The 24864-nt window shown below is 43.5% G+C and overlaps 1 protein-coding gene across 1 annotated transcript in view; it reads left to right on the forward strand.

Moving 5' to 3' along the window:
* The window catches only part of LOC109872944 (homeobox protein PKNOX2), a 96870-nt gene that overhangs the window by 42898 nt on the left and 29108 nt on the right, over positions 1 to 24864 (forward strand). The window contains exons 2-3 of the mRNA XM_020464376.2: positions 4973 to 5080; positions 6184 to 6320. Of these exons, the coding sequence (XP_020319965.1) occupies positions 4994 to 5080; positions 6184 to 6320 (224 nt within the window). The 5' untranslated portion in view covers positions 4973 to 4993. The remainder of the gene's footprint in view (positions 1 to 4972; positions 5081 to 6183; positions 6321 to 24864) is intronic.

A 24864-nucleotide genomic window follows, 5' to 3' on the forward strand; every position in this document is an offset into this window, starting at 1 on the left:
AGGCTAATCTGAAAACAAGACTCCCTAAATTTTATCAGCATATCGATTGCGCAACCAGGGGTGGAAAAACCTTGGATCATTGTTACTCCAACTTCCGCGACGCATATAAGGCCCTGCCCCGCCCTCCTTTCGGAAAAGCTGACCACGACTCCATTTTGTTGATCCCTGCCTACAGACAGAAACTAAAACAAGAGGCTCCCACGCTGAGGTCTGTCCAACGCTGGTCCGACCAAGCTGACTCCACACTCCAAGACTGCTTCCATCACGTGGACTGGGAGATGTTTCGTATTGCGTCAGATAACAACATTGACGAATATGCTGATTCGGTGTGCGAGTTCATTAGAACGTGCGTTGAAGATGTCGTTCCCATAGCAACGATTAAAACATTCCCTAACCAGAAACCGCGAACTACTGCTTTTAATCAGGGCAAGGTGACTGGTAACATGACCGAATACAAACAGTGCAGCTATTCCCTCCGCAAGGCTATCAAACAAGCTAAGCGTCAGTACAGAGACAAAGTAGAATCTCAATTCAACGGCTCAGACACAAGAGGCATGTGGCAGGGTCTACAGTCAATCACGGACTACAAGAAGAAATCCAGCCCAGTCACGGACCAGGATGTCTTGCTCCCAGGCAGACTAAATAACTTTTTTGCCCGCTTTGAGGACAATACAGTGCCACTGACACGGCCTGCAACGAAAACATGCAGACTCTCCTTCACTGCAGCCGAGGTGAGTAAGACATTTAAACTTGTTAACCCTCGCAAGGCTGCAGGCCCAGACGGCATACCCAGCCGCGCCCTCAGAGCATGCGCAGACCAGCTGGCCGGTGTGTTTATGGACATATTCAATCAATCCCTATACCAGTCTGCTGTTCCCACATGCTTCAAGTGGGCCACCATTGTTCCTGTTCCCAAGAAAGCTAAGGTAACTGAGCTAAACGACTACCGCCCCGTAGCACTCACTTCCGTCATCATGAAGTGCTTTGAGAGACTAGTCAAGGACCATATCACCTCCACCCTACCTGACACCCTAGACCCACTCCAATTTGCTTACCGCCCAAATAGGTCCACCACACTGCACACTGCCCTAACCCATCTGGACAAGAGGAATACCTATGTGAGAATGCTGTTCATCGACTACAGCTCGGCATTCAACACCATAGTACCCTCCAAGCTCGTCATCAAGCTCGAGACCCTGGGTCTCGACCCCGCCCTGTGCAACTGGGTACTGGACTTCCTGACGGGCCGCCCCCAGGTGGTGAGGGTAGGCAACAACATCTCCACCCCGCTGATCCTCAACACTGGGGCTCCACAAGGGTGCGTTCTGAGCCCTCTCCTGTACTCCCTGTTCACCCACGACTGCGTGGCCACGCACGCCTTCAACTCAATCATCAAGTTTGCGGACGACACAACAGTGGTAGGCTTGATTACCAACAATGACGAGACGGCCTACAGGGAGGAGGTGAGGGCCCTCGGAGTGTGGTGTCAGGAAAATAACCTCACACTCAACGTCAACAAAACTAAGGAGATGATTGTGGACTTCAGGAAACAGCAGAGGGAACACCCCCCTATCCACATCGATGGAACAGTAGTGGAGAGGGTAGCAAGTTTTAAGTTCCTCGGCATACACATCACAGACAAACTGAATTGGTCCACTCACACAGACAGCATCGTGAAGAAGGCGCAGCAGCGCCTCTTCAACCTCAGGAGGCTGAAGAAATTCGGCTTGTCACCAAAAGCACTCACAAACTTCTACAGATGCACAATCGAGAGCATCCTGGCGGGCTGTATCACCGCCTGGTACGGCAACTGCTCCGCCCACAACCGTAAGGCTCTCCAGAGGGTAGTGAGGTCTGCACAACGCATCACCGGGGGCAAACTACCTGCCCTCCAGGACACCTACACCACCCGATGTCACAGGAAGGCCATAAAGATCATCAAGGACATCAACCACCCGAGCCACTCCCTGTTCACCCCGCTATCATCCAGAAGGCGAGGTCAGTACAGGTGCATCAAAGCTGGGACTGAGAGACTGAAAAACAGGGCCATCTCAAGGCCATCAGACTGTTAAACAGCCACCACTAACATTGAGTGGCTGCTGCCAACACACTGACACTGACACAACTCCAGCCACTTTAATAATGGGAATTGATGGGAAATGATGTAAATATATCACTAGCCACTTTAAACAATGCTACCTTATATAATGTTACTTACCCTACATTATCCATCTCATATGCATACGTATATACTGTACTCTATATCATCGACTGCATCCTTATGTAATACATGTATCACTAGCCACTTTAACTATGCCACTTTGTTTACATACTCATCTCATATGTATATACTGTACTCGATACCATCTACTGTATCTAGCCTATGCTGCTCTGTACCATCACTCATTCATATATCCTTATGTACATATTCTTTATCTTATACTGTGTATAAGACAGTAATTTTGGAATTGTTAGTTAGATTACTTGTTGGTTATTACTGCATTGTCGGAACTAGAAGCACAAGCATTTCGCTACACTCGCATTAACATCTGCTAACCATGTGTATGTGACAAATACAATTTGATTTGATTTGACCTATAGAGAGATGAACCTGGAGAAGAGTCCCATAAGCAAGCTGGTCCTGAGGCTCTGTTCACAAACACAAAAAGACCCCACAAAGCTATTACCTATAGAGAGATGAACCTGGAGAAGAGTCCCATAAGCAAGCTGGTCCTGAGGCTCTGTTCACAAACACAAAAAGACCCCACAAAGCTATCACCTATAGAGAGATGAACCTGGAGAAGAGTCCCATAAGCAAGCTGGTCCCGAGGCTCTGTTCACAAACACAAAAAGACCCCACAGAATCCCAGGATAGCAACACAATTAGACTCAACCAAATCATGAGAAAACAAGAAGATAATTACTTGACACATTGGAAAGAATTAAGAAAAGCTAACTAGAATGGTATTTGGTCATAAACAGAGAGTACACAGTGGCAGAATACCTGACCACTGTGACTGACCCAAAATTAAGGAAAGCTTTGACTATGTACAGACTCAGTGAGCATAGCCTTGTTATTGAGAGAGGCCGCCATAGCCTGTCTTCTCTTGAGAGCCAGGTCTGCCTATGTGCACACTGCCTACAAAATGAGGTCGAAACTGAGCTGCACTTCCTAACCTCCTGACAAATGTATAACCATATTAGAAACACACGTTTTCATCAGATTACACAGACCCACAAAGAACTCAAAAACAAATAACATTTTGATATACTCCCATACAGTATCTTTTGGGTGGAATACCACAGTAGCAATATGTGTGACCTGTTGCCACAAGAAAAGGGCAACCAGTGAAGAACAAAACAATTGTAAATAAAACCCATATTTATGTTTATTTATTTTCCTTTTTGTACTTTAACTATTTTAACATCGTTATAACACTGTATATAGCCATAATATGACATTTGGAATGTCTCTTTGGAGTGTAAAGTTTACTGTTCATATTTTTTTCCCTCACTTTGTTTATTATCTATTTCACTTGTAAACATATATTTCCTATGTCAATAAAGCCCTTTAAATTGAGAGAGAGACAGAGAATGTAGGAGTGACAGACGGAAAACACAGGGAGGAGAAAAATTACAGATAGTTCAGTATTCTTCCCCTCTCCCATTACTTAATCATAGCAGCACCTGGTGGCTGCCTTGCACAGTAATAAACCAGACAACTGCTGCTCAGTCATTCTCAACACCAGATACATTTGACATACTGTACAGCAAGTTAATCATTGTGTGGATTTAGTGAAAGGGAGTTTTCTGCTTACCTTTGTCAAAATGTGGCAATTGCTGCATAAGCATATTTATTCAAGTCATTAAATGCTTGTAAATGTTTTTAATAAAATGTGTTATCACCCTGTTAAATCCAAACAATCAAGTATTTTATTAATCTACATTGAAATGCACCAAGCAAGGTATTGAGAGTAGTAAGGAAAAACACCAACTAAAGCTGATTAGGAGGATAAGTAAATACACGGGCCTATTCATAAAGCTTCCCAGAGGGGTGTTGATCTAGTCTTAGGGCTCGATTCAATCTGTATAATGGATGTTCAGTGCTTTAGAGTAATTGATATTTAAAGGTAATTTCGGAATTGAACCGACATATACAGGGTTTACCGTGAAATGTGGAGACTGCATTCATCGCCTTTAAATTTCAAACACGCTATAGCGCTGAACTTCTGCGATATGGATTGAAACAAGCTCTTCTTCATCATGGTCGATTGTAAAAAGCATAACTGTAGATAAGCTCTACTGCTCTGAGACACTTTATGAATACGGGCCTGACCCTGGACCAGCAGTTAGAGGCCACTTCTACCACAACACAACACCTGATGTTTACATACAGTATAATCAGTGTTGGGGAAGCTCATCTGAAAAGATTACCAAGCTACCAATTACTTTACACTGTAAGAAGTTAAGGTACACTAAAGCTAACCTTAAGAAAAATATAGTTTACTTAACTAAAGTTATTTTCAAAAAGTAGTTCACATCCAAACTACTTTGTGAAAAATGATCATATGTAAATCTGAAATGTCACTGACTACAAATTACAAGAACAGATAACTTTGGGGTTAACATTGTGTAATTTAGCCTATTAAACAAAAAAAACGACAGTATTTTTCAAGTAAAAATGAGGCAGGTCTGATGCTGAAAAATAAAGTAAATGATTGCCTACTTCACCCATATCTTCTTTTGTTTTTGCAAAAAGAGTTGTGTGTAGTTCCAGTAGTTAGCTACACAGCTACATGGCAAAAAAGTAATTAACTACTGAAAACACAACCTAGTTTAGACTTTAGTTCAACTACCACCAAGCTACTGCAAAATGTAGTAAACTTACTAGTTGAACTACATGTAGTTCACTACTCTACAAAAATGCATGTAATGTACTCCTAACACCATGTGTGTTTGTATCCCCCTGCAGGTCTCCATGTGAAGCTGTCCCATGATGCAACATGTGTCCCCAGCACCAGCACTGACAATGATGGCCACCCAGAGCGTTCCTCCACCATCGTACCAGGAGAGCCAACAGGTCAGTACACCACTAGTGGTCAGCTCAGGGTTGGGGTCCAAGACAGTTGTTTATTTCAGTCAATCCAGGAAATGTATTGAAATTCAGTTCATGAATTGAAAAATCATTTGTCTTTAATCAAGTGCACTTCCAAACAAACATTGTTATAAGAGTTTGAAGTAGAGGCTAGCCCAAACTGTATATCTAGGACACATGCTGCCGATAATACCTTAATTGGGGGGTATGGGCTGAAAGTACAGTAATGGCTAGAACAGAATAAATTGAATGGTATCGAACACATCAAACACGTGTTTGATACCATTCCATTCACACCATTCCGTCCATTATTATCAGCCGTCCTTCCATCAGCAGCCTCCTGTTATCTAGGACTTACCCTACCTCAATCTCAACTACCGTCATTAGGAGACAAAATGACCTTAGACAAACAGTTCAACCTCAACCTCATCCTAGCTATCCTAGAGAAGGAAGTAGAGCAGGTTTGCCAGAGCACCTTACCACTCCCCTCCTTGTCTCCTCTCTACCACTCTTTCCTTTCACCCGGAGGATTAGTGCCAGGGGAGATCTCCCGAGTCTCAGTCAGCGTTGGCAACAAAATGCAAATGAGAGCTAGTTAAGTGTGAAGAAGCTAATTTATTTCCCATTTGGAGCTGGGATTAAGACTTGAAGCTTCCTCCCCAAACCAACACAGGGGGGGTGGGGTAAGGAGGGATTTGGAGGGGGGGGGGCCTAATTTCCTTCTCTCCAAAGGCTGAGGGGAGAGAGAGGATGAAGGGGGAGAATGAGAAAGAGAGAGAGGTGGGGGTAGGGGACCAACACAATTGAAGAGAGGCATTGTACACATCCAGACTGTCACATCACAGTAACACACTCATCTTTTATAGGCCTTGTAGAAAGATCAAGTCAGTTGTCTATCCACTCTCATGTAGTTCACAGAATCTGATAAGGTGTGTGTCTGCACGATAGAGATAAGATAGTGAAACACAAACCCAGTCTTCTAAGTCAAAAGCCCATTCAAAAGAGGGCTTATTCACATACAGATCTGGGACCAGGGCTACCAGTCTATGTATTGTAGTTCACTGTGGTTCTGTTTGCTGTGCCCTCAGATGACAGGCACCACCCAACAGAACTCCAAGGCCCAGCAGGTCCACATCTCAGCATCCTCGGCGGCTGGGAACACCCCCGTCAGTGTGACCCTTGACCCCCAGGCCCAGCTGGAGTCAGACAAGCGGGCCGTGTACAGGTAAGATGTGGTCTCAAAAAATACATTTACAATGTAAAGCTCTTTGTGCCATACTGTAAATTCTCTCTGTTAATTCAGCAAACTTCTCCAAAAAGTGGTAAGGCAAAACTCCTTTGAACTAACCTTGAGAAGAATCAGGCATTGAAGGGAACACCTGTCCTCTTCTGTTTGATTGGTTTGACACACACACAAGCACGCAAACACTCCATTTTCTCCATTTTCAAGCACATTATTTGTGTAACTTCTGAATGGAATGCCCTTTAAAAATGCAGTATTGCAATTAAGAAGTCCTTGCAAGCAGGGGTGTCAGGCACACATTATTTTGGTGGTTGGAGTATTGGTTGGAGTGGTTGGAGAATTTTAGCATTTTCAAACACTTGAAACAGCTTTTCTCCTGCAATCTAGAGCTATAATCATTATGCCTAATTCTTTGTCAAAAATATGTCTAGTTGTCTGCACATGTTATCCAAGCATACCTTGTTACATGTTTAATTGTCATTTTAATTAGGGTGCAATTCTGACTGTTGTAAATCACACAATCACGCCCTTGGTTCTCCCCAGACCTGACTGCCCTTAACCAACACAAAAACATCCTATGGCGTTCTGCATTAGCATCGAACAGCCCCCGTGATATGCAGCTTTTCAGGGAAGCTAGAAACCATTATACACAGGCAGTTAGAAAGCCAAGGCTAGCTTTTTCAAGCAGAAATTTGCTTCCTGCAACACTAACTCAAAAAAGTTCTGGGACATTGTAAAGTCCATGGAGAATAAGAACACCTCCTCCCAGTTGCCCACTGCACTGAAGATAGGAAACACTGACACCACTGATAAATCCACTATAATTGAGAATTTCAATAAGCATTTTTCTACGGGTGGCCATGCTTTCCACCTGGCTACCCCTACCCCGGTCAACAGCACTGCACCCCCCACAGCAACTCGCCCAAGCCTTCCCCATTTCTCCTTCTCCCAAATCCAGTCAGCTGATGTTCTGAAAGAGCTGCAAAATCTGGACCCCCTACACACCAGGCGGGCTAGACAATCTGGACCCTTTCTTTCTAAAATGATCTGCCGAAATTGTTGCCACCCCTATTACTAGCCTGTTCAACCTCTCTTTCGTGTCATCTGAGATTCCCAAAGATTGGAAAGCAGCTGCGGTCATCCCCCTCTTCAAAGGGGGGGACACTCTTCACCCAAACTGCTACAGACCTATATCTATCCTACTCTGCCTTTCTAAGGTCTTCGAAAGCCAAGTCAACAAACAGATTACCGACCATTTCGAATCTCACCATACCCTCTCTGCTATGCAATCTGGTTTCAGAGCTGGTCATGGGTGCACCTCAGCCACGCTCAAGGTCCTAAACGATATCTTAACCGCCATCGATAAGAAACATTACTGTGCAGCTGTATTCATTGATTTGGCCAAGTTCTTTCAACTCTGTCAATCACCACATCCTCATCGGCAGACTCGACAGCCTTGGTTTCTCAAATGATTGCCTCGACTGGATCACCAACTACTCTGATACAGTTCAGTGTGTCAAATCGGGGGGTCTGCTGTATGGACTTCTGGCAGTCTCTATGGGGGTGCCACAGGGTTCAATTCTTGGACCGACTCTCTTCTCTGTATACATCAATAATGTCGCTCTTGCTGCTGGTGAGTCTCTGATCCACCTCTACGCAGACGACACCATTCTGTATACTTCTGGCCCTTCTTTGGACATTGTGTTAACAACCCTCCAGGCAAGCTTCAATGCCATACAACTCTCCTTCCGTGGCATCCAATTGCTCTTAAATACAAGTAAAACTAAATGCATGCTCTTCAACCAATCACTGCCTGCACCTGCCCACCTGTCCAACATCACTACTCTGGACGGCTCTGACTTAGAATACGTGGACAACTACAAATACCTAGGTGTCTGGTTAGACTGTAAACTCTCCTTCCAGACCCACATCAAACATCTCCAATCCAAAGTTAAATCTAGAATTGGCTTCCTATTTCGCAACAAAGCATCCTTCACTCATGCTGCCAAACATAACCTTGTAAAACTGACCATCCTACCAATCCTCGACTTCGGCGATGTCATTTACAAAATAGCCTCCAATACCCTACTCAACAAATTGGATGCAGTCTATCACAGTGCCATCCGTTTTGTCACCAAAGCCCCATATACTACCCACCATTGCGACCTGTACGCTCTCGATGGCTGGCCCTCGCTTCATACTCGTCGCCAAACCCACTGGCTCCATGTCATCTACAAGACCCTGCTAGGTAAAGTCCCCCCTTATCTCAGCTCACTGGTCACCATAGCATCACCCACCTGTAGCACGCGCTCCAGCAGGTATATCTCTCTGGTCACCCCCAAAACCAATTATTTCTTTGGCCGCCTCTCCTTCCAGTTCTCTGCTGCCAATGACCGGAATGAACTACAAAAATCCCTGACCCTGGAAACACTTATCTCACTCACTAGCTTTAAGCACCAGCTGTCAGAGCAGCTCACAGATTACTGCACCTGTACATAGCCCACCTATAATTTAGCCCAAACAACTACCTCTTTCCCTACTGTATTTATTTTATTTTATTTATTTATTTTGCTCCTTTGCACCCCATTATTTTTATTTCTACTTTGCACATTCTTCCACTGCAAATCTACCATTCCAGTGTTTTACTTGCTATATTGTATTTACTTTGTCACCATGGCCTTTTTTTTGCCTTTACCTCCCTTATCTCATCTCATTTGCTCACATCATATATAGACTTGTTTCTACTGTATTATTGACTGTATGTTTGTTTTACTCCATGTGTAACTCTGTGTCGTTGTATGTGTCGCTTTGCTTTATCTTGGCCAGGTCGCAATTGTAAATGAGAACTTGTTCTCAATTTGCCTACCTGGTTAAATAAAGGTGAAATAAAAAATAGAAAAATAAAAATCTTAACACTGTATACTGCACTACCATGTCTAGGATATTATATTTACATTACAATACAGTACATGGGATCGTAACACACATCATCAATACAGGAACATATCATATTATCATAATTAATAGACACAATATCATGATATTATCACATTAAATTACATTTAAACCAAGCATTTTTCTGCATATTTAAGTATACCTCTTGAGCTGTCTGTATCCTTTTGACTGGTGGTTCTTTGGAGAAAAAAAAACGTAATATGCTTCTCTGCATCTCTGCTAAAATCTGGGTAAAAGGTTGAAAGGAATGTGAGTCTTATTCAGTACATTTAGTAATTGATTGCTTTTCTAAAGTCTTCCAACCTTGCCAGCAGGCATGCCAGCTAAGATAGTCAGACAAGCTCCTCTAACTGGATTGATAGTCTGAAATGGCTTGGTTTCTAGTTATGAGGTCTGGAGATTGGGAACATATCTAGCTGGCTGTCACGCCCTGACCGTAGAGACTACCCAGCCTAGGGTGTGACTAGAGTGGGTAGTCTATGTTTTCTATGTCTTTGTTGGCCTGGTATGGTTCCCAATCAGAGGCAGCTGTCTATTGTTGTCTCTGATTGGGGATCATATTTAGGCAGCCTTTCCCCACTTGTTGTTTGTGGGATCTTGTTTTTGTGTAGCTGCCTGTGAGCAGCACAGAACGTCACGTTTCATTTGCTTCTTTATTGTTTTTGGTGAGTTTCATTATATTTATTAAACATGTGGAACTCTAAGTACGCTGCGCCTTGGTCCATTTCGAACAACGATCGTAACACTGGCTAGATAAAGCCAACTTTATAAAATTATTCATCAAGATGAAATCAATAGGCTACATAGCTTGATCAAATTCATTTACAAATATACCTCCTGCGAGTCCTGCCAATCAACGGCAGCTAAAATCAAATGCTGTGTGTCACTCTACTCTCTCTCTCTCTTGCTCCGTGGTGCACATTGGAACGAACCACTTACTGCTGAGAACAGGGTACTCTTTTCCTGGTCCAGTCAGTGTGCCCCCTCCCCAAAATACTGCCGATAGATCTTTTTTATAAATAAAAATGATAAAACGTGGGCTTAAACATGTATTAGTAATTCCTTCAACATTAACATTAATTTAACATCTGACAAATTTAAAAACAGGACAAATCTGAGGGGGCACGTGCCTTTGTTCCCCCTATGGGCACTGCTGTTTATAACAGAATGTTATATATTTGTTTTACTTTTTCTTACAAGCCTCTGCTTGTAACTTGGAAGAGTAATGAAGGGAATAGACAGTTGCTGCCAACTGAAAACTAAACAGATTCTGAAAAACACCCTCCTCTCCAACTCATCACTTGAATATTAATGTACTTTCATAATGGGCTAATATTATCTATTTATGAAGTAAATTATTCATAGAACATCATTTTTTTTATATGTTCAGCAATCGCAGAGCGAGAAATCATGCTCCAGCAAGAAACCACTAGTTTGTGCTACCTAGAAGAATTTATATTCTCCCCTATACTGTCTTTAGCAAGCTCTAGGATGACACTGCATACTCTTTGCTTGGCTCGCTGTCCTAGCTCCTTGGCTCTCCCCTAGTGCGGTTATCCACTGCTTTTGTCTGAGTGCTCTTGGCCCTTGGTTGGCTGCTCAGGCCCCTTAGGCGAGAGCTGTGAAGGCCTCGCCAAGCCTGGGGCTGAATTTCTAAGCTCCTCTGAGATACAAGGCTTCTCTTTGATGTGAGCAGCCAGCCTGAGGGGGGCTGTGAGCGCTGAAAAAGACAGACTCAGCCCCAGCCCCTTGCTGCCTGTTCACTCACTACAGTTCCCTCCTGAAAACACACACTCACAGGCGGGCTCGCCGTCGTGCTCACACACACAATTGGATGTACTGTATACACACACACACACACCTAACCCTATCACTTGAAGGGTATGACACTGAAAGCAAAGGGGCTTCAAAACGTTGCCTTTTCATCCTCTCCGACACTTCTAAATAGTCTTACAACATTCTAAACATTGACAGACAAAGCAGACAGTTTCCTGTCTTCCTCTCCATTGATCATCTCCTATAGTGCGCTCACACCATGCAGCAGCACAACACACAACGCATGCTACTGCAATGCCAAAAGCTACATTGAATACAGTATACTGTAACTAGTCATTTTTGGTTAAATCAAATCTGACATGAACAGACTCTGTGCCAATTGATGAACAAATTGTTGGAAACATTCTTGGATTAAAGACAGACTACTCCCATCTTTGTCTTGTTTTCTTATTTGGATGGCCTTTATGACAAAAGACTGTGCTATAATTAATAAAAATAATTTTATACACAACTTTAAAGCATGTTCAATGAGTAGCCTTCAAAGCCACTGTCTTGCCTCCCTCCCACGACTGTGGAATGATGCAAAGGAAGCAAATACATTCTCAATTCCAGAAGGCTGCTCCTCCCCTGTTAGGCACTGTTCCAGTTCCCTGCCGCCATTCGGGGGTTGACAAGTTTCAAAGCGAGACAAAAGTTTGAATTAGAATCGCTGTAATTTATCCAGGAATTTATTCAGCAGCATCTCTTTATTATTAATGTTTGTGCACACGTCAGTTATTTTCGCTAATTGCCTGGATAGTAAGATTGTTGTGTGCGGAAGAGCTGTCTAGCTCCTCTATTCTCTTTGATGAGTCGTCTCTTAATTATTACCAGCAGACTCAATGTGTGATAGTTGTAATTAGCCTAAGAAGCGCTGGATAGATTTTTTTTGTATTATTATATTTTTTACACTGCCGATCAAAAGCTTGGGGTCACATAGAAATGTCCATGTTTTTGAAAGAAAAGCTATTTTTTTGTCCATTAAAATAACATCAAATTGATCAGAAAAACAGTGTAGACATTGTTAATGTTGTAAATGACTATTGTAGCTGGAAATGGCAGATTTCTAATGGAATATCTACATAGGTGTACAGAGGCCCATTATCAGCAACCATCACTCCTGTGTTCCAATGACACATTGTGTTAGCTAATCCAAGTTTATCATTTTAAAAGGCTAATTGATCATTAGAAAACCCTTTTGCAATTATGTTAGCACAGCTAAAAACTGTAGTTCTGATTAAAGAAGCAATAAAACTGGCCTTCTTTTAGACTAGTTGTGTATCTGGAGCATCAGCATTTGTGGGTTCGATTACAGGCTCAAAATGACCAGAAACAAAGAACTTTCTTCTGAAACTCGTCAGTATATTCTTGTTCTGAACACTATTCCATGCGAGAAATTGCCAAGAAACTGTAGATCTCGTACAATGCCGTGTACTACTCCCTTCACAGAACAGCGCAAACGGTCTCTAACCAGAATAGAAATAGGATTGGGAGGCCCCGGTGCACAACTGAGCAAGAAGAAAAGTACATTAGAGTGTCTAGTTTGAGAAACAGACACCTCACAAGTCCTCAACTGGCAGCTTCATTAAATACTACCCGCAAAACACCAGTCTTAACGTCAACAGTAAAGAGGCGACTCCGGGATGCTGGCCTTCTAGGCAGAATTGCAAAGAAAAAGCCATGTAAATGTTGCAATTCTTCAGCCACTCCTGAACCTGCGACCAAAAACAAACTACGTATGGACAGTACAAAACAAATAATCACAGCAAAATCTACAGAGTTGGGATGGTTGTATTCCCCATATACTGTATATAACATTCTATTGATTGCAAGAACTTTGTATAATCATTTAAATAGAAAAACTCTGTTCTGAATCCAGCGTCGTTTTGTGTATCAGTTCATAAACCATGGAATCGGTACATCGAAAATCGCTTCTCAACTATTTTGCAATCTGTATGGCACAGCTGTCAATTCTTTTGTCCTTAAATGAAACTGGTATATTTTTTTATTTAACTATTTCTTTAACCAATACTGGTCTTTAATTCAGGGCTGACAGATAAGTTCCTTATTTTCTCCCCCATGTAACGGTTGTCGTCGGTGGAAGAAGGAGAGGACCAAAGCGCAGCGTGTTTAGTGTTCATCTTTTTAATAAGAAACTGAACACTTCAAATACAAAACAACAAAGTGAAACCGAAACAGTTCTATCTGGTGCAGACACACAAAGACTGAAAATAACCACCCACAAAACACAATAGAAAACAGGCTACCTAAATATGGTTCTCAATCAGGGACAACGATAGACAGCTGCCTCTGATTGAGAACCATATCAGGCCAAACACAGAAATAGAAAATATAGAAAAACTAACAGACTGCCCACCCCAACTCATGCCCTGACCATACTAAATAAAGACAAAACAAAGGAATAAAGGTCAGAACGTGACACCCCATCCACTTGCCTCTTCCATTTTTTAGGTTATTTCCAAACATTTTTGAAAGCTGTGTGTGTTACATAACTCCACCAGTCCTATTTATGATATAATTTACAAAGATTATGACAGTTGTAAACATTTCTTCCAAAAATATAGTCTTTTAATCAATTAGTATATTTGAGTTTAACCATACTATTTGTTGTAATTGACATTGCAACCAACTCTTTATGGGATATTTTGGAGATGATTTCATTTTCAAATAACTGAGTGAGAGGTTATAATCTGAATAAAGGGAAAAAGGACATTCTTGAACACAGGTTGAGACATTCTTAATAATCTACTAGAGAACCAGTTCGGATTTAAGTATAACTTTTGTATGACTGAAGCCTTTAGCTAATTGCCTGGATAGTGAGTTTGTTGTGTGCGGAAGAGCTGTCTAGCTCCTCTATTCTCTTTGACAAGTTGTCTCTTAATTACTACCGGTGGAATCAACGTGTGATAGTTGTAATTACCCTAACGAGTTATGAACCTTCTGATGAAGCAGCGCTGGGCTTGTCTTATTAGCGAGCTGGCAGGGGGTCTGTTTTCCTGCAGTCTCTCCACTATGCCCAACTGATGGAAGTTCCGCCCACTTTTAGATGGAAACACGTCGGCGGTTGAACGAGAGGCGTTTTTAAAAATTTGTTGTGGTTGTAAATGTAAGTGAAATGTGGGATGGGGAGAATTTAGCTACGTTGTTTTGATTTGTAAAGCTGTAGTAAAAAAGGAAAACAGGAACGTATCTCACAGAATCGATGTGGCAACTATTTTTGCATACAGGGTTATTGAGATATTGAGGTACAGTATGTATAGGGCTCTGTTCTGTAGATAGAGAAAATAACGGACGTGCTGTGAACTTGAAACCTACATAATGGTTGACAAAATGGACCACTCTGTTTCACACAAAAGTCACATACTTGTCATAGATCTTAAATCTCAAAATGGAAAGTAAACAGCCTTACATGCTATAACATGCTTATTTTCAACAGTAAATACATATATTTTTCCTTTCCCTTGACATTGGTGCCAATGCCATCCTTTTTTAAAATGGTCCAAATTGCAGTGCAAAGCCCTGTATGTGGGGTATTATGATTTACTCTCCTCTGTAGTGGGCCTATGCTGAAAGCTTCTCTTATGCTGGTTCACCCAAGTGTTTTGCATTGATATCGGATTAGAACCCTGTGTAGGTGGGATGTGTGTATGTGCAGTTGAAGTCAGAAGTTTACATACACTTAGGTTGGAGTCATTAAACTCATTATTCAACCACTCCACAAATTTCTTGTTAACAAACTATCGTTTTGGCAAGTCGGTTAGGACATTTACTTTGTGCATGACACAAGTAATCTTTCCAACAATTGTTTACAGACAGATTATTTCACTTATAATTCACTGTATCACAATTCCAGTGGGTCAGAAGTTTACATACACTAAGTTGACTGTGCCTTTAAACAGCTTGGAAAATTCCAGAAAATTATGTCATGGCTTTAGAAGCTTCTGACATTATTTGAGTCAATTGGAGGTGTACCTGTGGATGTATTTCAAGGCCTACCTTCAAACACAGCCAAGACCATTTGGAGCAATTTCCAAATGCCTGAAGGTACCACATTCATCTGTACAAGAAATAGTACGCAAGTATAAACACCATGGAACCAAGCAGCCGTCATACCACTCAGGAAGGAGACGCATTCTGTCTCCTAGAGATGAACGTACTTTGGTGCGAAAAGTGCAAATCAATCCCAGAACAACAGCAACGGACCTTGTGAAGATGCTGTAGGAAATGGGTACAAAAGTATCTATATCCACAGTAAAACGAGTCCTATATCAACATAACCTCAAAGGCTGCTCAGCAAGGGAGAAGCCACTGCTCCAAAACCGCCATAAAAAAAACAGACTACGGTTTGCAACTACACACGGGGACAAAGATCGTACTTTTTGGAGAAATGTCCTCTGGTCTGATGAAACAATATAGAACTGTTTGGCCATAATGACAATCGTTATGTTTGGAGGAAAAAGGGGGAAGCTTGCAAGCCGAAGTACACCACCCCAACGTGGAGCACGGGGCTGGCAGCATCATGTTGTGGGGGTGCTTTGCTCCAGGAGGGACTGGTGCACTTCACAAAATAGATGGCATAATGAGGCAGGAAAATGATGTGGAGATATTGAAGCAACATCTCAAGACATCAGTCAGGAAGTTAAAGCTTGGTCGCAAATGGGTCTTCCAAATGGTCAATGACCCCAAGCATACTTCCAAAGTTGTGGCAAAATGGCTTAAGGACAACAAAGTCAAGGTATTGGAGTGGCCATCACAAAGCCCTGACCTCAATCCTATAGAAAATTTGTGGGCAGAACTGAAAAAGTGTGTGCGAGCAAGGAGGCCTATAAACCTGACTCAGTTACACCAGCTATGTCAGGAGGAATGGGCTAAAATTCACCCAACTTATTGTGGAAGCTTGTGGAAGGCTACCCAAAACGTTTGACCCAAGTTAAACAATTTAAAGGCAATGCTACCAAATACTAATTGAGTGTATGTAAACTTTTCACTCACTGGGAATGTGAGGAAAGAAACAAAAGCTGAAATAAATCTCTCTCTACTATTATTCTGACATTTCACATTCTTAAAATAAAGTGGTGATCCTAACTGACCTAAAACAGGGAATTCTTACTCGGATTAAATGTCAGGAATTGTGAAAAACTGAGTTAAATGTATTTGGCTAATGTGTACGTAAACTTCCAACTTCAACTGTATGTGTGTGTGTGTGTTTGCATGGATGTGTGCAAGTGTGGATGGGGGGTAACAGTCACACGGGCACTTATTGAAGTCCAGTAGATGGACTTATTCACAGGGAATAGAGGAATGAGAGAGTGTGTGTTTGCACGCACCACTTGTGTGTCTGTGTGTGCTTGTGTATTTGAGTGTGTGTGTGTGTGTGTGTGTTAGCATGCACAGGCATGTGTTTCCATAGAGCAAAGACTTTGAGGCGCAGCAGCGAGGCAAAGGCATCCCATATCATACACGGCGGGAACGCTTTTAATTTGACTGTGCGCTGGGATGAGGTACGCCATGCAGGCTGTCTGCTCTTGGGCCTCGGTAATGCACCATAAAGTCTGTTTACTATTGCCGCTGTGAAACTCTCGCTGCCATTTCGGCTCCCATCGGCTTCCGACATCCTAACGACCAGCGCTGTTTGATGGCACAAAGCTAGCCTCCTGTGTTCTTTTAAAAGGCATCCCTTCGTGAAGTCAGCTGCCTGGCGCTAAATTGCCACGAGATGGAGGAGTTAGAGGAGTTTGTGTCAGAGCCCTGTGGTTTATTGGCTCGGTCAGTCCAATATCTGGTTGTTTTTTACGGGGTTTTTGCCATATTACTTGACTGAGGTGGAGAGAGGAAGGGCTGTCGGATATTTGTGAGGGAGGTTAACCAGCGATGTGAACTTTGATATTGTTATGGATACAGAGAACTTGTGGAAATATTTGTTAACGTCAAATAATCTGGGTAATCCAATGATAAGAATGACAAGAACTTTGATATAGGTACTTTTGAAAGTAATCATCTTCGATAACGTCAACTGCAGGTAATCTAACTCTTATACATTAACAATCACAGCTGATATGACTGAATAGATTCAAACTGACTGGACAGTTTGAATGGTGAATATAGAGTACAGCTTGAAAGGAGTAACATGGATAGAGGAAACTGGCAAAAAACTGAATTGATGACAGTGTCACGCTCCAATGAAAGGAAGGTGACACCATCCCATCTGCCTCCGTCTCCCATGGGCCCACTTGCTCTCTACAATCTGACTGTGACAGAGACTGACAAGGACATAGGCAGAGACACACACACACACACACACACACACTTCAGATGTTCCATACAGCAGACACTGCACCCTGTGCCAGCTTTGCCCATCTACCCCGCATTGCAGGCGATGAAGGGAGGATGGATGAGGGAAGAAAGAGAGAGTAGGAGAGACAGAGAAAGAGGGTGGAGGGGGAAAGAGTGTTTGTGTGTGTGCGTGTGTGCCCCCTGCACAGGGTGTGCTTCAGACATGTAGCCTGGGGGAGAGGGCCTTGTCAAGAGGAGCCACAGCATGGTTCCTGCTACAGACTTGGTTCTAATAAAGCGCCCGGGCATACGGCAGGACTGATTAGGAAGGCAAACACGGTGAACATACAGAGAGAGCCACCTCCCTCACCGCCTCCCTCCCCCCTTCGTCCCCTGGCCTGTGCATAAAGCGCCCAACAAAAACAATGGCAGAGAAAAAAATGTGGAATAGCAACAAATGGTTGCTCTTTTGAGGGGAAGCACTGTTTTGTAAAATTTGTGTAAATTATTTGATTTAACGTTTTTCTGAGTGGATGATTTTTCTATAACTAATGAATAAATAAGTCCCAGTTATAAGTACAGATCAATAAGCCAAGACATTTCAACTCCAAAGTTACGCTACTTTTGACCATTATATACAGTAGGTATGTAGGCTGTATCACACCCGGCCGCGATTGGGAGTCCCATAGGGCAGAGTCCCATAGGGCAGCGCACAATTGGCCCAGCGTCGTCCGGGTTAGGCTGTCATTGTAAATAAGAAATTGTTCTTAACTGACTTGCCTAGTTAAATAAAAATGAACAAAGGTAAATAAAGGTAAATAGGGTGCCATTTTGGACGCACACAGTGCCTTTGATTTACCTACGAAATTGCAGAAAAATTGTCTGTTTTTTATAATCATTCCCCATCCATGTTTAAGTCATCACGTATCCTGCGCCTATGATTCATGGAGGAACGTTTCATTGTGGTGTGTTGTGGTGGCCCGGATGGTGCAGGAGGAGAGACTTCGTGCTTACAGACTCCCCGTTCACTTCTCCATCCTGTAAATGGCTCTTTTATGGCCTGAGTAACGATCCCCCTGTCGGCCGTCTCCACTCCGTCGCACTGCAGATAGAGCCTGGTTGTTTTTTGTGCTCAATGTGATGGTGGTGGGTTGGGAGGTCCGACTCTAATGCAGTGCAGGCAGGCATGGACACACATGCATGTGCACACATCTGACTTCCTACACACACCTTAGGCTGTCCAGGTAAACAGTGTCCATATTAAGACAGCCTTTGACTCAGCAGGACTTGTACAGGTAAAGGGTGCAATCTCCTCAATCCGATCCACTCTCTGATTTATCACTGTCTGTTCTAGGGATTAGGGTTTGAAATAATTTCACTATTTGAATAGTATCATACATTTTTGACAGATATGCAGATATTCGAAATACATGTGCTTTTTTAAACTCAAGTTTCTAACCTAAGTACTGCTGCGCGAGGGAGAGACTGGCACTCTATTGCTGCAGCTGCGGAGGGGGCGGTGTGTATGAGATGAGTGAGCTGAGCAGACAGAGGGAGAGAGAGAGACGCCAAGGCAACTCGGCTATAGCCAAGACTAACTAACTTGTAGCAGCCACAGTGTTATTTATCATCTCATATATCAGTGCCTCTCTAGCTAGGCTAATTGAGGCCACATGCTGTGCTTTCACCCAAATCCCATTCAGATAAAACAACAGCCTACCTTTTGGTTGCTTGTTGTAGCTTACGTCTTCTCATTTCTCTAACTTTTAATTCTGTTATTTCATTCCAATTGGCATTGCATTAGGGAACTCTCACCCTACTTGCTACACACTGAGCCTCTTTGCCACATTGATTGGCCAACATAAACAACAAGCTACACACATGAAGGCTACCAATCTTTTTATTCAATTAATAATAATTTTTTAAAATGATATATCGTTGAATGTAAAAATGTCACATGGATATTTTTATTTAAGTTAGAAAAAGCCTTTGTGTTAAAATAGGCCTAGAATTTATGGGGGGGGCCCAAAATGAATACTCACACAAGTATTTGAATACTAACATATTCGGAGCATTCGGATATCCGAATATTTGATTAACCATGCACATCTCTGATCTGTTACATAAGCATGGGGCGATATATTCATACAGAAGTACTGAAATAGTGAACATTAAATCGAGTGAAGATAAATGTGACACATAGAACTGAGAAACATTTTCATGTTAATTAACATGGTACATTTACATGCTCCGAGCTGAGCAGCTCAATGAAAGTCAAATGTTCAAAACCAGGAAAAAGGTCCAAAACCAGGGGGGAAAAATCTAATCTGGTAAAAGGTCAATCAATGACTGTTATATGCCTGGAACCTTACAGTACTGTTGAATAATTTCCTCTAAAATATGGATGAAATCATGTGTTCACCAGTGGTGGAGAAAGTATCCAATTGTCATACTTGAGTAAAAGTAAAGATACCTTAAAAATTCACCCAGTAAAATACTACTTAAGTAAAAGTTTAAAAGTATTTGGTTTTAAATATACTTAAGTATCAAACATATAAGTATAAGTCATTTCACATTCCTTATAGTAAGAAAACCAGACTGCACCAATTTTAAAATGTTTTTATTTATTTACAGAAAGCCAGGGACACACTCCAACACTCAGACATCTTTACAAACAAAGTATTTGTGTTAGTGAGTCCACCAGATCAGAGGCAGTAGGGATGACCAGGGATGTTCTCTGTTTAGTGAGTCCACCAGATCAGAGGCAGTAGGGATGACCAGGGATGTTCTCTGTTTAGTGAGTCCACCAGATCAGAGGTAGTAGGGATGACCAGGGATGTTCTCTGTTTAGTGAGTCCACCAGATCAGAGGTAGTAGGGATGACCAGGGATGTTCTCTGTTTAGTGAGTCCACCAGATCAGAGGTAGTAGGGATGACCAGGGATGTTCTCTGTTTAGTGAGTCTGCCAGATCAGAGGTAGTAGGGATGACCAGGGATGTTCTCTGTTTAGTGAGTCCACCAGATCAGAGGTAGTAGGGATGACCAGGGATGTTCTCTGTTTAGTGAGTCTGCCAGATCAGAGGCAGTAGGGATGACCAGGGATGTTCTCTGTTTAGTGAGTCTGCCAGATCAGAGGCAGTAGGGATGACCAGGGATGCTCTCTGTTTAGTGAGTCTGCCAGATCAGAGGCAGTAGGGATGACCAGGGATGTTCTCTGTTTAGTGAGTCCGCCAGATCAGAGGCAGTAGAGATGACCAGGGATGTTCTCTGTTTAGTGAGTCCACCAGATCAGAGGCAGTAGGGATGACCAGGGATGTTCTCTGTTTAGTGAGTCCACCAGATCAGAGGCAGTAGAGATGACCAGGGATGTTCTCTGTTTAGTGAGTCTGCCAGATCAGAGGCAGTAGAGATGACCAGGGATGTTCTCTGTTTAGTGAGTCAGCCAGATCAGAGGCAGTAGGGATGACCAGGGATGTTCTCTGTTTAGTGAGTCTGCCAGATCAGAGGCAGTAGGGATGACCAGGGATGTTCTCTGTTTAGTGAGTCCACCAGATCAGAGGTAGTAGGGATGACCAGGGATGTTCTCTGTTTAGTGAGTCCACCAGATCAGAGGTAGTAGGGATGACCAGGGATGTTCTCTGTTTAGTGAGTCCACCAGATCAGAGGTAGTAGGGATGACCAGGGATGTTCTCTGTTTAGTGAGTCTGCCAGATCAGAGGTAGTAGGGATGACCAGGGATGTTCTCTGTTTAGTGAGTCCACCAGATCAGAGGTAGTAGGGATGACCAGGGATGTTCTCTGTTTAGTGAGTCTGCCAGATCAGAGGCAGTAGGGATGACCAGGGATGTTCTCTGTTTAGTGAGTCTGCCAGATCAGAGGCAGTAGGGATGACCAGGGATGCTCTCTGTTTAGTGAGTCTGCCAGATCAGAGGCAGTAGGGATGACCAGGGATGTTCTCTGTTTAGTGAGTCCGCCAGATCAGAGGCAGTAGAGATGACCAGGGATGTTCTCTGTTTAGTGAGTCCACCAGATCAGAGGCAGTAGGGATGACCAGGGATGTTCTCTGTTTAGTGAGTCCACCAGATCAGAGGCAGTAGAGATGACCAGGGATGTTCTCTGTTTAGTGAGTCTGCCAGATCAGAGGCAGTAGAGATGACCAGGGATGTTCTCTGTTTAGTGAGTCAGCCAGATCAGAGGCAGTAGGGATGACCAGGGATGTTCTCTGTTTAGTGAGTCTGCCAGATCAGAGGCAGTAGGGATGACCAGGGATGTTCTCTGTTTAGTGAGTCAGCCAGATTAGAGGCAGTAGGGATGACCAGGGATGTTCTCTGTTTAGTGAGTCAGCCAGATCAGAGGCAGTAGGGATGACCAGGGATGTTCTCTGTTTAGTGAGTCCACCAGATCAGAGGCAGTAGGGATGACCAGGGATGTTCTCTGTTTAGTGAGTCCACCAGATCAGAGGCAGTAGGGATGACCAGGGATGTTCTCTGTTTAGTGAGTCCACCAGATCAGAGGCAGTAGGGATGACCAGGGATGTTCTCTGTTTAGTGAGTCCACCAGATCAGAGGCAGTAGGGATGACCAGGGATGTTCTCTTGATATGTGTGTGAATTTGACAAGTTTCATGTCCTGCTAAGCATTCAAAATGTCACGAGTACTTTTGGGTGTCAAGAAAAGGGTGTGTCGTACAAAGTAGATTGTTTTCTTTAGGAATGTAGTGAAGTAAAAGTTTACAAAAATATAAATAGTAAAGTACAGATACCCCAAAAAACTACTTAAGAAGTACTTTAAAGTATTTTTACTGAACTACTTTACGCCACTGGTAATTACTGCTGTTGTTTATTATTTACTCCTTTGTTTGTCCTCATACTGGGGTGTTGGAGGTGTGGGCCAGTCAGCAAATTAAACTTGCTGTGCATACCCATAATGTCTAGGGTTATTTGAAGAAGCTCCATGGCAGGGGTGGACTGGGACAATAATTTAGCCCTGGCATTTTATCTTGATATCAGAGGCTAATTAATTTGGGGTTGAAAACCCTCAAAACACATTTACTATATCAAATATCTTTATAACGACACAGGGCAAGACCCAGATGCAGACACAGGAGGCAGATGGTTAGAGTATCTGATATTTATTAAAATACAAGGGGCAGGCAATAGGCAGGTCGAGGACAGGCAGAAGTTCATTAACCAGGTCAGAGTCCGAAAGGTACAGGTCGGCAGGCGGGCTCAGTGTCAGGGCAGGCAGAAAAGGTCGGAACTGAGAGGGCTAGAAAACAGAGACTAGGAAAAACAGGAGCACGGAAAAACACCCTGGTAGGCTTGACGAGACAAGACGAACTGGCGACAGACAAACAGAGAACACAAGTATAAATACACTGGGGATAAGCACAAAGCCAGGTGAACAGGATCAGGGTGTGACAGTACCCCCCCCCCCCCCCCCCAGGGGCGCCATACCCCCACCCCACCACACCCCACCCCCCCACCCCCCACCCTTCCCATCTGGGCACATACCTGGTTGACCAGGGTGCCAGTGGTGAAAGTCGGCGATGAGGGCCGGGTCCAGAATATCCTTAGCGGGGACCCAGCACCTCTCCTCCGGGCCATAACCCTCCCAGTCAACCAGGTACTGGAAACCCATGCTCCGAGGTCGAACACACAGGAAGCGTCACACCGTGTACGCTGTCAATAAAACGGCCATCCGTTTAATTGGAAACAGGAGACAAAGGGCTGTGAGACAAGGGCTTAATCCTGGATGCATGAAAAGTGGGATTTATATGGAGGGTACGGGGCCGGAGTCCGGTAACGGTCCGCTTGTCGACGGTATCTGGAGGTGGTCTTGAGAAGAGTAGACAAGCTCTTTTCCAGGTATGCTGACAGCGGTGGACGAAAATTTGGGCGAGGGTATGTTGAGATCTTCTTCTTTCTCTGGGAAGAGCAGGGGTAGATACCCCATGGAGCACGAGAGCCCAGTGGCTGGGCAGGGAGGAGTGTTCCGGGCATACTCCACCCACAAAAGTTGCCGGCTCCAGTTGGTGGGGTTGGTCGAGACGAGGCACCTAAGCGTTGCCTCCAGGTCTTGATTGGCACGATCCAACTAGCCATTGGTCTGGAGATGAAACCCGGAGGACAGGCTGGCCGACGACCCAATGACGGTGCATAATGCCTTCCAGAATCAGGACGAGAATTGAGGACCACGATCAGAGACAATGTCGACAGGGAGTCTATGGATTCGGAAGACGTGCTGCACCATGAGCTGGGCCGTCTCCTTGGCTGAAGGTAACTTGGGGAGAGGAATGAAGTAGGTGGCTTTAGAGAACCTATCCACTACTTTCAGGATATTGGTGTTGCTATCAGACGGAGGAAGCCCAGTAAAAAAATCCAGGGATATATGGGACCAGGGGTGATGAGGAACAGGGAGTGGCTGAAGGAGGCCAGCCAGAGCTTGCTGTGGAGTCTTATTCTGAGCACATACACAGTGCATGCGGCGACAAAGGCTGAGACGTCAGGAACCATAAAGGACCACCAGAAGCATTGTCGGAGGAAGGCCAGGTTTCAACGAGAGCCGGGATGATAGGTGAGCTTGGAGGAATGAGCCCATTCCATGACCTGAGATCGGACCGAATGAGGGACAAACATCCGGTTAGCCGGGCCCCCCCCAGGGTCGTTGTGCCTTATCAAAGACAACTGTATCTGCAAGACATGAGGTAGGGAGGATGGTCTCAGAGTCAAAAGGTGTGGCAGCGGAACGATACATGCGAGACAGAGAGGGTCCGGCTTCACATTCTTGAACCCTGGGCGGTAGGAGATGGTGAAGTTGAACCTGGTGAATAACAGAGCCTGCCTAGAGTTAACCTTTCTAGGGCAGGCGTTCCGCTAGCGGAACCCCTCAACAACATTCCGCTGAAAAGGCAGCAGGCGAAATTCAGAAATATTTTTTTGAAATATGTAACTTTCACACATCAACAAGTCCAATACAGCAAATGAAACATAAACATCTTGTTACTCTACCCATCGTGTCCGATTTCAAAAATGCTTTACAGCGAAAGCACAACATATAATTATGTTGTGTCATAGCCAAGTAAAAAAAACACAGCCATTTTTCCAGCCAAAGAGAGGAGTCACAAAAAGCAGAAATATAGATAAAATTAATCACCAACCTTTAGGACATGTCATAGGACATCATGTTACACAATACATGTATGTTTTGTTCGATAATGTGCATATTTATATCCAAAAATCACAGTTTACATTGGCGCGTTACTTGCAGTAATGTTTTGATTCCAAAACATCCTCTGATTTTGCTGAAATACTCATAATAAACATTGATTAAAGATACACTTCTCCTTAATGCAACCGCTGTGTCAGACTTCAAAAAAACTTTACGGAAAAAGCATAATCTGAGAACTGCGCTCAGAGCCAGAGAAATATCCGCCATTTTGGAGTCAACAGAAGTTAGAAATAA

Source organism: Oncorhynchus kisutch, linkage group LG28 (assembly GCF_002021735.2).
Source record: "Oncorhynchus kisutch isolate 150728-3 linkage group LG28, Okis_V2, whole genome shotgun sequence".
NCBI lineage: Eukaryota > Metazoa > Chordata > Actinopteri > Salmoniformes > Salmonidae > Oncorhynchus > Oncorhynchus kisutch.